General features: G+C 38.8%; 1 protein-coding gene across 1 annotated transcript in view; it reads right to left on the reverse strand.

The window, feature by feature from the left end:
- pcdh15b (protocadherin-related 15b) overlaps positions 1-16,009 on the reverse strand; it is a 233,769-nt gene that overhangs the window by 183,727 nt on the left and 34,033 nt on the right. The window contains exon 3 of the mRNA XM_082545036.1: positions 249-263. Coding sequence (XP_082401162.1) covers positions 249-263 — 15 coding nt within the window. The remainder of the gene's footprint in view (positions 1-248; positions 264-16,009) is intronic.

A 16,009-nucleotide genomic window follows, 5' to 3' on the forward strand; every position in this document is an offset into this window, starting at 1 on the left:
TTGCTTATGACCTCATTTTTCTTTTTACAGAGAGAGGAAATGATTCTGTAGTCCAGCCGAATTATATCGCGGGAATGAAAGGTGTATAAATAAGGTGAGGTGGAGTAAGAAAGGCAAGAACTGACAGTACAGAGACTGACAGACGTAGCCCACTATAACCATCTCTGTAAGGTTGGCAGGGGTTAATAAACTAGCACAGTGACTGAACACACAGTTAACAGAGAAAGAAAAAGGAGGAATGTTCTCACCCTCATATTGCCAGTCTGCATCAAGAGCCAGCCCCACCGCACCAGGAAGGAGAGAGAGGGGAAAAGAAAGGTAGCAGTGAACAGAGGAGAAGAAGAAAGAGAAATTAGGAGAAAATTTTCACTTAAGATCAGAATTAACTATCAGAACAAAGACAAAAGGTAAAGACAAGGGCGTCAAACATGAAATGCAGTAAGCAGGTTCAAAGATTTGAAGATGATAGCCAATTTCTGCCAATCTTTCTGAGCTTTTCCAACATCTCTCAGAGCCATCACCCACAATTTACTGTATTACTACGAGAAGAAATTATTTCAAAACTGGCCAGAAGCTAAAAACTGTCTCATTCAGAGGGAAAAGAGCACCGACATTCAAACATTCTCTTTCATCTATTTCCCTGTTCTTGTGAGATACAGTGAAAAAAAAAAAGAACACCCACATTCACCTGACAAGCCGATATTACTGTACAGCTCTCGAGGATGGTTGGGAAAGTCCCAGAGGAAGGGTGGAAGATGGATATCTGCTCACCTAGAAAATAGACTTCATGGAACAATGATCACACTTTCTCTCTCTCGTACCCTCTTGCTCTACCTCTCCAGGATAAAGCATTACAACTGTGTGACATCAGCGATTATATCAGAAGTCGGTGATGTGGTGTGTTGTATTTTCATGTAGAATGAAGCTCCCAAATGGGAACTATTTGCCTGTTAACACAAATAGTTCATATTAGCGCATCTTTCTGCTAAAAATATCAGATTTCCAGTTTGTCATGAACGTTTTCTTTGTCCATACTGTAAAAATCCAACCACATCACTCACTCAAGAAAAAATCTATTCAAGACCTACTTAATAGATTGAGGCCTACTCAAACTGTCTTACTCTATAGTTCCTCAAAAACGGAATCTGGTCATGGTACAGGTGATAATCTCAAAGTCTTAATAGCTTTAGGAAACAGAAACATATTAAACCTTAATAAATGAATGCAAAAACACAACAACACAGATGCTCTCAGACAGCCACACTGCATGGCACAATTAAGCAATTAATAATCAATCATGTTCCGTGTCGGCAGACTACCTACAGCAGGATATTAAGGTAAACTAAAAATTGAAATGCTGAAATTAAATAAATTTAGCATGGTAAACCTAATATTCTAACTTTATTTCCTTTCTAAAGTAACTGAAACTGAATACATTGGATTAACTTGTACTATTATATTGGAGCAGCACTAACACATAGCGCACACATGTGCCGCCACTTACGTTTTAATTAAAAAAGTATGTAGCAAATGTTCAGTTTAGATGATGTTACAATAATGTGTTTAACTAATTTTTATATTAAGCTGACTAAATCCTGTGGAAGAGGTGAAGGAAAAACGTTGCAAACTGAGATGACTTTGAAATGAAAAGATGAACATAAAATGAAAGAATATTTAAAGATCGAAATACTCAATCACTTTTCTTTCTCAATCTCTTTCATGTGTGCTTTAAATAAGTTGGCATAGTAAATAACTGTTGCTCTTCTTTTTTTTTTGCTTTGCTAATGGCAGATTAAAGACAAAGGTGAAATGTTAGCATCACCAGCTATCTCTGGCATTTCCACAGAGCCCCAGAACAAAACCAGTAAATAATTATGCACGACCTCACAAACATTCAGAAAAAGAAAGAGAACATGCTAGCTGAAACAGAGCAGAAACACAAGTTTCAGTATTCACAATTACATTTATTACCATTTGCGGTTACAGTAAAATGATTGCTAATCCCTAGCATTGGAATGCTAATATCAAGTTAGCCTAGCTAGTTTAGTACTAGTAGATGGTTACTGTTGTTGTGGTACTGACTCCCAAGCTGTCTCATCCAACTACCACTACCATCTATGTGTTCTTCAATATAGAAAGCAGTACACCCTACGCAGACTGGTAGGTTGAGCAAATGGCTCATATTTTATGGTGTGTGGCTAACTCAACATAAATTTACACAATTTTTTGAGTCTGCTAATGGTCTTCATATGTACTGTTGCCGCATTCCATTTGTCTCAGGAGGAGGATGTCGGTGCTGGAAGTGACATCACTCTAGAGCTTAGTATATTGAAATAGTAAAGTTTCAAAAAAAGCTTTATTTATTCATTTTTACTCCTTAGGAAGGTAAAGCCATTTATACATCACTAGCAATACAGCACAATGCTTGTGTTTTTTTGCACTTAAATAAGCTGTCAAAGCATATGTAAATGCTCACTGCTCAACTCAGTGAAAAACAATTACTGCATGACGCCACAGAAAACATGGGTTTCAGAGCACAGTGTGTAAAGTGAAACAGCCTTATCAAATACCAGAGCCAGCTTGTCATTTTCCAAATCAGTAGGTTGCTTCTGCAAGATATAGGTTGCTCTGACTTAGTGGTTTGTAACTGTCATGCACACACTTAAACTCTGTGAGATACATATATCTCTCTTTCTCCTGAGCCAAAATTACTACATTAAATTTGTGGACTTTCAATTCATCAACTTCAAAGAAAATGATATAAAAGTGGTATGAAACTCAATCTTAAGATACAATGAAGTTGTTCTGGGTTCATATGTTAGTTAAATTTAAATTCATCATCTCTCTATACCATATTGATAAAACACAATTGCTGCTTTATTTTCCCATTTTTTTCAATATTTCATGGGAAATGAAAAAAATCTTCCTTTACTGCACACAAGTAATAGTGTATAATATTACTTTTATGGGTTAGATAGCTAGATATTTAAAGCAAAAGACTTTGACACAGAAGAATAATCTTCTGTAACCCAAATATTTTTTATGCCTACATCATCCACAGTCCTGTTCATTTCTTGAAAAATACACATATTTCCCTGGATGTCAAGCTGTGTCATGGCTTCCAGGCAGGCTTTGAATGTTTTATTAGTTAACTCAGAAAATATTTTCTCCCTCAAACCAAATGATGTGTCTAGACATATTCATAAACTGTATGTGTTTTGATTGCAAGTCACTTGTGCAGCAATGGCCAGCATAATTATCTGGACACTTAAAGAGTAAGCGACCTAGTCCAATACAACTGCTCTTACACATAATTTAGAGTTTCACGAAGTTTAAGCATTTTCCGATTTTGCCGTTGTTGTCGAGAAGGCGACGGGCCACGATGTCCATGCCTTTTACCCCTCTGAAGCTTTTTTCTAGGGTGGATTTCAGGTTAGCAACCGAGAAAAGAGGAGTGAGCGATGGAACAATAGTCACTAGTTACATCACACTCTCCCAGCTGGTGCATGAGGGTGTGCATGTGTGTGCGAACAGCAGATGACAGATGTGTATCCCCTGCCTCACTGCCTTTTTATCCTTCAGTGTAAGCTGATGCCCCTCATATATTACTAACCAGCCATTTGTTCTCCACGGGGCACCTCAGTTTCTCAGTCTCTCTCTACCCACCGTCTCTCCTCTTCCCTGTCTACTCTAATTTGCCCTCCTCCTTTCTACCTGTCAGCCTGATTTCCCCCTCAAATAATAAAAATTAAACAGTATGAAACAGTAAACAGCCTGGGTTGTAAGTTAAAGTGGCAGATGAACATGATGAGATTTCCCCAGATGAAATGAGCGAAATCTTTTAAGGTCGTGCTAATTTAAAGTTTCTCTCAAGTGCAGTGAATTCTTCCAAAATAAATATTGATTAAAGCAAATTCTTCCAAGTGTTTGCACAAAGATGGAATGAATTTTGTTGCCACTCTGTTACCAGTTTCCAAATTAAATAATGCATTAAAGCAATCCTCTGTTTCACTGATGAAGAGTCACATTCACAGAAATTCAAATTCTCTGCTCTTTATTTCAAAAGGTCACAGGCATATTTTCACACCCATTAAAGTGGCTCACGAGACAGTTAGCGTTCTCAAGCATACAGGCGCTCATATCATATCCTGCAAGTATCTACTCATGTTCACCTTCAAAACTTTACCTGTGTATTTTTATTCTCTCATTGATATGTACTTGTCTTCCTATAAGCGCTCACAGAATCTTCTTTAAGGATACACTTTTGCTCTCATCTTTCAAAGTTTCTTGTAAAGAAATATATAATCACTGGAATGACTTTGTGCACGAGCAAGTGAATAAATCCATCTAATGCCAGCTTCCTGTCAAGCTGATGAAAAGCTCCACTGAGAACTGTGCAAGGGGAATTGGGGTGAAGCATTCAAGGTGCGGAGCTCATAAAAAAGACTTAAAACTTTAAAATTCAGACAATATCACAGGTAGTCACAGAAAAAAAAGAGAGAAAAGTTTAAATCCTTTCATCATCAAGCACGTCTTTATTTAAACTCGGGGCGTTTCAATCAATAACTCCTTTATTTATTATTCAAATGCAGTCCATCTAAATTTGGCAGTCACAATAAGCAGGTACAGGTTGCCAAGAGCGGCAGAGAAAAAACTGTCCCCATTAAGAACAAAGTTGACTAAGAAAAAACTGAGAGAGAAGTGACTTTGACTGTTAATGACCAAAGCAGTGATCCGCAGTCAAACCAGACTTGAGCTTGCAGAAAATGACTGTCATTGTTTTCAGTACATACAGAACCACAACCCAGCAACTGTTTCCATGGTACAAACATGGATGTTGCTTAGGACATGTTTTCCACAACTCCATGTGGACACTGACACCACTTTACACAGTTTAGACAATCTAACCCTGATGTCGGTCTGCCCCCACACACTCACGCATCCTAGAGTTACCATAAAATATACATGCTGAGGCCGTGACTCAGTGGGACACCTGGACAAGCCTAACTGTGGGATGCTCGCTGTGTGTGTCTATCTGGTTGGATACAGAATGAGTTACTCCACACTGAGAAGACAAAGTGCATTAATGTATTGATCTTGTATTATTGTCACTCAAGTAAAAGTAAAATTTGACATTCCTTAATAACAAACATAGTATTTTAATTATTGAGTTTTAGAGCCAAGCTTTGGATAACACCACGTTTCTCCATTTCCATTCTTTATTTACATTTCCAGTCAACCTTTATATCCATCTAGATATATGTGTGGCATAGCAGAGAACCATAGATCTGTTGGGAAAATAATGAAGCCTAGATGACCTGAAAGACACTAAATGTAAGAAATTAAGAGTTTTGATGGGACAATCATCTACGTCAGTGAGTTTGTAGGCCACACATGATACAAACAGACTTTGTCTTAAACCACTGTGTGTCTTGAAGTTTTGCAGACATGAATGCAGGGGAGTAAACTAAAACGCATTACCATAAGCTCACATAAAAAAAAGACCAAAAGAATTTCACAACGGCCAAGAAATCCAAATAGCAGCTATCTCTGGGTACACAAGAGACACACAGCAATGTGGACAACACAGCAAAGAATAAGGAGAGACTCAGACAGTATATACACAAGACAACAAAGGGAGAGGTAACAGATGAGGAATACAGCTGAAACCAATCAGGCACAAGGAGACAAAGCAAAAAAGGACAAGTCACGTAAAAGTACATACAAAGCTCCAGAGATGTGTGGATTTCAAAATAAAACAGAAAGCAAATAAACAGGGAAACACCTAACACAGAAGCAAACACTTTCCTTGAGCATTTGCAAAAGTAAAATAAAATGAAGGGTCTTCTTGCGCCACCACCTTTGGAACTTCATAGTTAGTCGCCATGGATCGAATAAGATCTAGCTTTGAAATTTATTTATGAACCTGTTCTCTGATTTCAGCTAATCTCCATGTTTAGCCACACACATGTGTTAAGACAGCTTCTGAATATATAATTCGATAACAAATTAATAGTGTGTCTGCAGGAGTTTAATTCATGGCAAGAAGTCTGATGGTGTGGACTAACGTGACAGATTGCTGAGCCAAGGTTGCTTTCTTCCCAAATGACAGTGAAGAACACCACAGACATCCCTGATCTTTCAGAGCCATCACCTTGGCCTGCATCCATTTAAATAATTGATTCATTTCATCAGATGATGTTTCAGATTGGCTCTGTGAGTGAAGTATAGTTAGCTATCTTACAGGGTACTTGTTATTTATCTATGTTAATATAAAAAAAAAACAAATCTTCACATTTTCACATACACATATAATCAGTTTTATTGCAGATGAGAACATCAATCCTTATGCATATCTGTAAAGTGAAAAGGAAGCTATAGTGAGCTATTAAAGCTACCTTAGCATAGCTACACACTGGAAACGAGGTATAATGGCTAATATAGCTCTATATAAAGGTTACAGATTAACCAATTCAGCACCTACGCCAAACCTGATCGCAATGACAATTTTAGGCGATTATTGTAGTAAATATATGTTGACTTAATATCCAGTACTATACCAGATTAGTTGCAAAAACCAATTACATTTAAGGGTAGCACTGAGGAAGCAAAGTTTTCGATTTCTGGCAAATTGTTTTCCATCTGATTCTGCAATAGTTTCTTAAGCTTTTTAATCATTTTTTACCAGGCCATATTGAGAAAAAGCAGTGCTCATTTGAGAACGTTGTACTTGACTGCATTCTGCTTGTTACCATCTGTTATATATTTGCATGGCTTCTTTGCCTGAAGTATACAGAGTGAAAGGGAAAACCCAATGATGGTGAACTACAAAATATGCTGGAGTAATATGTGAACATACTGTGGCAATAAAGGCAAAGAAGCGTAATCTCAACAGACGCCTGGGTTGATCGGATATCTGAAAAAAAATATTGCTCTCTCAAAGGAGAGAGGAATTTGAAACTGCTTGATTGATGGCTACATAAGTTGAATCTGGCATACCAAAAATAGAAGGTAAACATTTTATGATAATACTGTCTCGTCTCATGAAAAAGACTGAAGTGTAATGGCTAATTTAACAAGAGAGGAGATTGAATAGCTTCATGTGGTGTGGAACTGTAAAAAAATATATATACCCAAAAAAATCTTCCAGAATATCTTTTTTGAGATACTTCAGAAAGATCTGCGTTGACTATCTCTATTAAATTGTCACTAAATAGAATAGCAGTGACCTTATAATATGTGTATAACATAACCACAGTATGTCTTTAGCCATGGTGTTCTAGACAGCTTGCAAGTTAAATTAGACATTCTTCTTGATGCAACTTACTTAATCTGCACAAAAGTCCTTTCAAGACCATTTAAAAGCACAGTGTTAAAATAAATGAAAATGGTAGAATAAGAAGCCCAGCTAATATGCTTGCCCATTTATTCTATCAAATGCTGTGTCATGGCTGCAGCACAGCACAAAGCATATATCAAATTGTTTTGCTACAGGACTGCCTTGCTGGCTGACAGGTTTGACTCCTAAAAATATACTACAAAATCTTTCAAACACAAAAACTGAGAGACATGGTTGTAAACGGCTGAAATACATGAGCGGGCAGAGTGGAGAAAGGCTGTTTTTTCTTTTTAAAGTTCTCCTGTGTCATGTTCTTTTTAAGCTTCCATCAGCAGGTACACCCATCTACAGTCCCTGGGGTCCAATTTCTCTCTGTCTTTACTCCTCTACCCAACCAGCCAGCCATTCATCCATCACCCGTCCTATCCATCCATCCTTTCTACCTGATCCATTCATCCATTGAGGACAGAGCAGGAACAGAGGGGACAAAATTGGTGAGGAGATTATTTCAGGGGAATAGAGAAGAGAAACGAAGGGGAGAATTGGTGGAGGAGGGTAGGCTGAAAGGGGAGAGAAAGGGGGCAGTTGTGATGAGCGGATTGATGGGGAGTAGTGATGAGAGGAAAGGGGAAAAAGGAGATGAGAGGAGTAAAAGGAGGGGATTGTCAAAGAAAGACACTGCAACCTTGTGTTAGATTGATGCATCTCTGGAGAAAACGGATTGTCGACCCACTTGAATTCGAAAAACGAAAAAAAAAATGTATACACACAAAGACACGCATACGCACACACAGACTCAGTGCTGTAGGGATCACCACTTTGTCAGTGTGCTGGCTTATCCATTATTCCGCTTCCCCCCTTTCTCTTTCCCTATCTGCTTCAGTGTGTCAGGTCTGTTTGCAGCCAGTGCAGGGTTGAACACGGCTGACAGCAGTAGTGGCGATGATCGGACAGCAGTTAATCTGAAGACGCATAACGGAAATACATAAACACCTTCCCAGCACCCAAAATGCTTCTTGGGTAGCCTGCAACTGCACCAGGCTACGCACATTTCAATCTATAGATCCAGTTTGAATATTGCGGGTGGCTGTAGCTTAGGTGGCAGAGCAGGTCAGCCACTAATCAGAAGGTCGGTGGTTCGATCCCAGGCTGCCTCCTGGCTGCATGCCAAATATCCTTGGGCAAGATACTAACCCCGTGTTTACCTACTGGTGGTGGTCAGAGGGCCCGGTGGCGCCAGTGTCCGGCAGCCTCGCCTCTGTCAGTGTGCCCCAGGGCACCTGTGGCTACAATGTAGCTTGCCATCGCCTGTGTGTGAATGGGTGAATGACTGAATGTAGTGTGAAGCGCTTTGGGGTCCTTAGGGACTAGAAAAGCGCTATACAAATGCAGGCCGTTTACCATTTTACCATTGACTATACTATTAGCTGATGAAGTTAAAAAACAAAATAAAGGACTAGTTTGACATTTGTTCAATATGATCGACTGGTACAGAATCCACAGAGGTGATACTTCCGAAACACCTCCTACAGAATTCAGAGAGACATTCTTGAATACCTTGCCCAAGTCCATGAAGCACATAGTTGTGCTTCCACTCACCCTTAAATATCCTTGAGATGATAAAGGTCTACAACCACGACCAGGACAAAAACAGCATTTTTCCTCGTGACTCTGAGGTTGGACTACCAGATGGAGTCTCCTCTCCAGCACCCTGATGTAGACCTTCTTAGGGATTCCGAATAGTTTAATCCCCTTAAAGTCTCCATTGTTAGAGAGGGGAACCACTGTCAGTCTGCCAATTTGGAGGCATAGAGGCACCTATCGCTCAGTGTTCCAGAGGTGTCCAAACCAAGACAGCCCCACAACATCCAGAGCCTTAAGGCACTCATGACAAATGTCATCCACCCAGGAGTCTTGCCGCTAAGGAGTTGTTTAACTGCCTCAATACCACCTGATGGGTGAGACATCACCCTCATCCCTAGAGTCTGCTCCTTCTACGGAGGATGTGTCAGTGGGATTGAGTACATTCTCAAAGCCTTCCTTCCACTGCCTGACTAAAGTCAAGCAGCATCAAACCTCACCCATGCGAGAAGACCACTGGTTTTCCCTTCTGAGTCCTCTCATGATTTGCCAGAATTACTGGAAAACTGCTTCAAAGTTGAATGAAATCTTCATCCACTGGTATGTGTCAGCTGCTTGTGAAATCCAACAGACTAACCAGGGTCAATAGGACTCCGTCAACCTGACAGTTCCCTTTACTTTCAGTGTTCACTGTCTGGTTCAGGGATTAGCACAACATTTGCTCTCTGACTTATAATTTTGGATCTGTTGTCTTTTCTATGTTCACTTCAATGTTTCCCCCTTAATTTGAACTTTGAAATCTTTCAGTTCAGCAGAACTTTGAATATGTCCTTCAATAGTATGCTCTGCACATCCAAAGTGAAGTTCTCCATACTAAATATTATGTTATGTTTCTGTTGTATGTGTGAGTCAAGTGCAGATGATTTGGTAAATCTCACTGACTTATCATAATAAATAAGAATTGGGTATGTGGAAAGTAATATACAGGGATAGAGAGACAGCACTAAGGGGTAGTGCCAGTGGAATGATATAAGGAAAAAAAACAGCAATAAATGTTAGAGGGGTAAGGCTCCAAAAGCAAATGGAAAGGCAGAGAAAATATAATCTAGAGAAATACCAGTCTGCTTCAGAGATGGGATATGAGAAGAAAATGGTAGACAGGGAATAAGGGACAGATAAGCACAAAAAGAAGCTGATATAACAAAAGATGGAAGAGACATTCCCAAGCATCAAAGGAAAGCAGTAATAAATAGCTCAGTGGGGCAGGGATAGCTCAGTAGGTAAAGTGGTCGCCCCATGATCGGAAGGTCGGCGGTTCGAATCCACTTAACGGCTACCCTGAGGTACCCCTGAGCAAGGTACCGTCCCTACACACTGCTCCCCGGGCGCCTGCTTAGTGGGCTGCCCACTGCTTCACTGAGTGAATGGGTCAAATGCAGAGAAAAAAAACAAGTAATTTCCCCATGGGGATCAATAAAGTATCCATTATTATTATTATTAAATATTAAAATCACCTTGAAAACTCCACCCACGCACACTCACAAGGGAAAAATGTCTAACTAACAAATCAGTTTACGTCTGTCTGTGTATGTGTGTTCTTAGCTTAGCTTGACATCTCTTCGTCCCATCCACATCAAACTTGATGGATGTACTGCTAAGGACTTGAGTAAGTGCAGTGCCAAACATGAGGTGATTAGAATGAGGGGTAGCCTCATTTTGGTGGTCTCTTCCCTGCTGCTAGGCAAACAATCACCATTATCAAAAGCCTTATCATCAAAGGCAAATGTATGCTGTCATGACGCAATATATCAGTCCAGATCGTGTTATATGCTATGCTGCAATATCATATGTGACCATGATGTCACAGGATGAGTTTGAAAGAAGATCAAAGTGGATCATTTCAAAGAATAAGATGTCAGGATTAGAATTTTAGATTAATACAAGTTATTGGGACTGAAACAAGACCACATCCAAATAACGTATAAGACAGCCTGGGCTAATAAGTGTATTGAGGTCGCTGCAGTAGTATTATAAATCTTAAGTTTCGGTCTAATGTTACTTTGGATGGCAGAGGATTAGACAGGTATTTATTAAAGCACTTCAAAGTATGACCAATCAAATAGACATTAGTGAGTCTAATAAAACTGGGGTTGTGCTATTTAATTTGCAGTTATGCAGGCCAGAGTTTTAAAAACAGATATCATTAGTCTTGTAGCAATAGACAGGCAAGTACCCAAACAAGTCTTTCTTCAGCAGCAGGAGCGTTGTGCAAAGTTTAAACTAGTTTAAAGATGATTCACATTCACTTGCATCTAGTCCTCCACTACCAGGCATGGAATAATGCCATACAGGTGATATAAGGTGCTGATACATGGATGCATTGCTACCTTCCAAGAAAGGCAGCAATGCACTGACAAAATGCAACTGAGAATAAACAGCTAATAAACAAACTGATTGAAATGTGGCACCCAAGTTTAAAATGTTTTTGTGTCATGCAGCTAATGACAAAATGCCTAAAGAGAAGATGGTTCTTTGCTAAGTTGTCTGTTATGTGCACGTTATACCAAATAATTAGAAATTTTCAGGAGCAGGGTGGAGGAAACCTTTGAGGAGTGGAGCTATGGACATTATATTCATCTTTATTGAACAACAGTACAAGATCATGATGGTGACGTACAAACTGCATCCAAGAGAGAAACAGCCAAGTCATACTGCTATGGCAATACCAGCTCTTTCAATCCACACAGACAGCATGCTAGCACAAAGCTAGCAAAGAACACAGAGTCATTGGCTGAGTGCATGTCGACATTTCCAGAGTATGATCTTCAAGTGATGAGTAGCTAGGCTCCAAACATTGTAAAATTCATTTCTACCTGTTCCTGCTTCTATACTACAATCGCTTTTGAGACTCTTTGATCTAATTTTCAATTTTACTCCATGTTGTTAGTTTCGTGTTCATATGTATGCACTAATTATATTGTACATATTTTCATTAGGATACTTGGTAATTATGTGAAAGTGGTCATGATACGGAGTAATGCAAAAGTCATTCAACAAGTAACGACAAATTAAATTCTACTGTGAGTGCAATGAGTAATTACGTAACTTAAATACTCACTGCATTACTTTAAAGAACAATGACAAGTAATGAGTAATGCTTTACTTTCTTTTTAGTAATAACCCCAATATCAGTTTTATGTGGACAACACTGGTTCATTCGTTGAGATAGTTGCCTTTTTTACGCTTAAATGATTCATAGGTCGGTTTAACAAACAAAGAGAAACTTTGAAAGGCTTTTTGAAACTACTGCTCAACACCCAGTTTATTAGCATCATGACCAGAATTATAACAACGTCTGGCTCTGTAGAAGCCAAAAAATAAAGCAGTGAGGAGGGGTTTGGGACTTTTGCACAGTACCTTTATAAACAATCAAGGAAATGGCTTTTCAAACACTAGGCTACATTAATAGCTTAATATCTTTAGTGATTGATGTGTCGTGCTGGTTCGTGATACACAATCGGCAAATTTATTTATATCCTCACTTCTAATGCAACGTTGACCACACAGCTGTGAGTGTGGGTTCATTCACAGTGTGAGTGTCACCTCATGGTGAACTGTTAGTGAGTAGAAGCAGATTGTCACGCTCATGAAATTTTATGTCACATTTTTTTCCTAGAACATCTAAAAAGGTTTCTGGTATGACAAAGTTATCATAACAGGACAGGGTGAAGACAAAGGGGAAAAGCGGGATATCTAGTTGATTATGTACGGTGAAGTTTTCATTTTTTTAATTTACCATCCTGACATAGAGGTAATTACTCAGGTTCAGCAAAACAAATTAAAGTATTTAGTGTTTAGAAAAGAGCATGTTGACCATCAAGCTCAGTGTGTGACCACTTGAGCATAACATTTCAGCCTTTTTTGTTGGCTCTTGTTCACATGCGTTGATAAGTCACAGTCAATTAAAACAAACAGTGAAGCACCTATGCACATGCTAGCTTCAAATTAGTTCATAATCAGTCAAGTTAAAACTTCAATTAATGTTTCTCACTTGTCTCGCAGAGAAATTTTAGATGTGAATAAGCTGACAACGGCTAAAGTAAGCAATTTGTGTGCTACAAATCAAAATGATTTCAGCAATAAGTACTAAGATGTTATTAATTGGAGGTAGTGCCAAGTTTCTAGTGACGAAGACAAACAAGAGCATAAGAGTTTGGAGTAATTACAACTTTCAACAGCTTTGCCCGAAAGCTTGATTTGACTCATTGTATGTTTAATCATCTTGGGATTGAGGCTCATTAAAAATATACTGGTACACTTCTCACCCGGCAAACGAAAAGTGAGTAAATATATTCCTACCTAGGGAGCAAGGCTAATTAAAACAACCTAGTACCCTTGTCGTGTGATGGTCCAAAAAGTTAAAAGCAACCGCTCATCCTGGGACATGGGCTCATTAATAAAACACCAGCACTTGTGTCATAAGGGGACCATAACTGAGTAAAACATTGTCTGTCAAAAGGGTACCCAGGCTCATTAAAACATACTATTCTTGTTATAAGCAGTTCCACCAGGATAATGACCGGATCTGTAACTGAATCCAAGTAGGCATGTGTGGTAGGGTTGGACGATGTCTACCACATTGCAAGACTTTTATAAGTTACTCCTCCATTTGAGTGTGAGTAATCCTATAGTCACACTTGGAAAACTGGTGTTTGAGCCCACAGCACTACCAAATTATTGCAACTGTGTGCAATGACATTGCAGTATTCTTGCCTTTGAAATGGTTACTGCAAAGATGGGTAGCAGGTCTCTGACCACTCGCACTCTGTTGCTGTCTTCCAAAACAAATTTGGTCAGTCCTTTATCAATCAGATAAAGGACTGACCAATGAATGTAGCCATCAATGAATGGGATCAAGTTAGCAAGTGCATGCAATCTCTTTGTGATAATACAGAGATCAAATGTGATCATTTGACCACATACACTGGGATTCACTTAAATTCACTATATAAACTGTTTACAATCAGAGTCCAGCCAGAACCTCATAGACTTAAAGCAGTAATTCAGAAATTCTTCCACAAATAGTGACATAGTTGTTGCAAGAAGGAAACTTAACTACAAAATGACACAGGTACTCAGTAACTTTGCTTTGACTGCCATATACTGGCTGGCAACTTGTTGAGCCAAGTCCTCCTTTGCAAAGAGACATGTGCAAACCTTTGTATTTGCCATTTAATCTGTTGGAAAATGATTGCAATCAGTTTGATTTGGATGACAATTGTTTGCAGACATGTTCCCTCCCACCAGGTTACCTGCACAGGAACTACTTGCAATGGGTCTCTGACTGCAAAACAATTCAGTGCAATCATTGGCTAACCACCAACGTTTCCTAACTGAACAAAACTTGTTATATTTTTACTCTACTGTTACTGAGCTATAATATCTATAATATCAATATAGTAAATATATAGATAGTGTGTTTGTTATAACATGGTATTTGTTCTGTGTTTTAATGGGATGAGCCAAATAAAATGAACATTAACACTCTTGATTGAGCCTTTAAAGATGCTGGATCTCATTTAACTTTGGGCATGTGTTACATAAGGATAACTTGTAAGGGGAAATGCACTTTTAAAACTTAGTTTGAAGCAAGATACCAAAATTGAGGCTAGTTTTTTTTTGTTTTAACATTTTGGCTGATCAGTGCACGTTCCCCTTCTATCTCTGCGCAGATGCATGGGCGCTCAAAGACGCTCACCTCTGACTAACACCCCTGTCACTTAAATGCCAACCAGATAAATCTCAAGGACTAAGAGTTAAATGGAATATTAATATTCAGATAAATCGAGCAGAAAGTCAAGAGAGTTTTACGCTGAGCTCTCCCATAGGTGATGACTTCATTTATCCTTCACCTTGCTTCAGCTTCCCCTAGGTTCAGAGAAATCAGAATGTGGATATTTTTTCAGCATTACAATAACTTGTAGGCAACTTTTCCCCTTTAGTTATTGCTCGTGTTAAACTCATTGGATATTACTGATATATTGTGAAGTGATAGAAGAGATACTCTTTATCACTTGGGCTGTAAAGCAAGTGATTTAAAGATTGAAACACCCACCAGGGCTGGACTGGGACAAAAAAAATCAGCCCGGGCATTTTGACTAGTGACCGGCCCACCATGGTATTATAGGAAAAGCCAAAGAGCCTTTATAATAAACTTAAACCTACACCATCCTCCCTATTCTGGTATTCTAAACAGTATTTAGCAAAAATATAAAACAACCTAATTTATAATTACATATACCTAACTAATAGGGTTGCCAACTCCCAGCAAAAAAAAAAGAAAAAAAAAGGGAACCACTCCCGTACCCTCTGCCTCAAGATGCTTAATTGACAAAACCGATTTTAATTTAATGCACGTATAAAACAAATTCACAGAAATCTATTATTTTTCTCCAGTAATTAAATGGATTGAACATCTTTCTTCAACAGAATAGCAGACTGCACAGATGGTACCTTCCCAAAGGAAAGAATACTATAACTTACTAGGGTATATACTAGACTTGATATTTACTGAATACAATAATGGACTTCTATACATTTTACATCAGATGAAAACTTTGGTTGGAAGATTCAGATAATTATTTATTGAAAGCTAAATATTTTAAATGAGAATAAGAAAGAAAAGTATTTCTTTGTGCCCCCCTCTCCCTGTTAATGCCCTGCCTGGCCCCCTGGCAAAACTTTGCTAGACCCGCCCCTGCACAGTTACCAGCTGTCAGCTACATAGAAAAGGATCCTGGTGTTATTTGTCTCTCAGAAACAGTTCATAACTTCCCTTCAACTCATTCATGTCACCTAAAAGGTAAACCTGTTTCTCCGTCACCTGTTCAGCTCTGATGATTCAGTAAGGATATCTCCTGGTTTCATCTTCATGTTTCCCTCTCACCACATATCCAAACCGATATCATGACGAGCAGCTTTTACAGCTGTGGCTCCAGCAAACATCAGCTGATAGTAGAAATTAACATTAAATACATTCTAACAACAGCTGATCAAGCTTAAATGTGCTGCTGTTGTGTAGCGCGACCT

The sequence above is a fragment of the Aulonocara stuartgranti genome (assembly GCF_965226115.1).
Source record: "Aulonocara stuartgranti genome assembly, chromosome: 8".
NCBI classification, from domain to species: Eukaryota; Metazoa; Chordata; class Actinopteri; order Cichliformes; family Cichlidae; genus Aulonocara; species Aulonocara stuartgranti.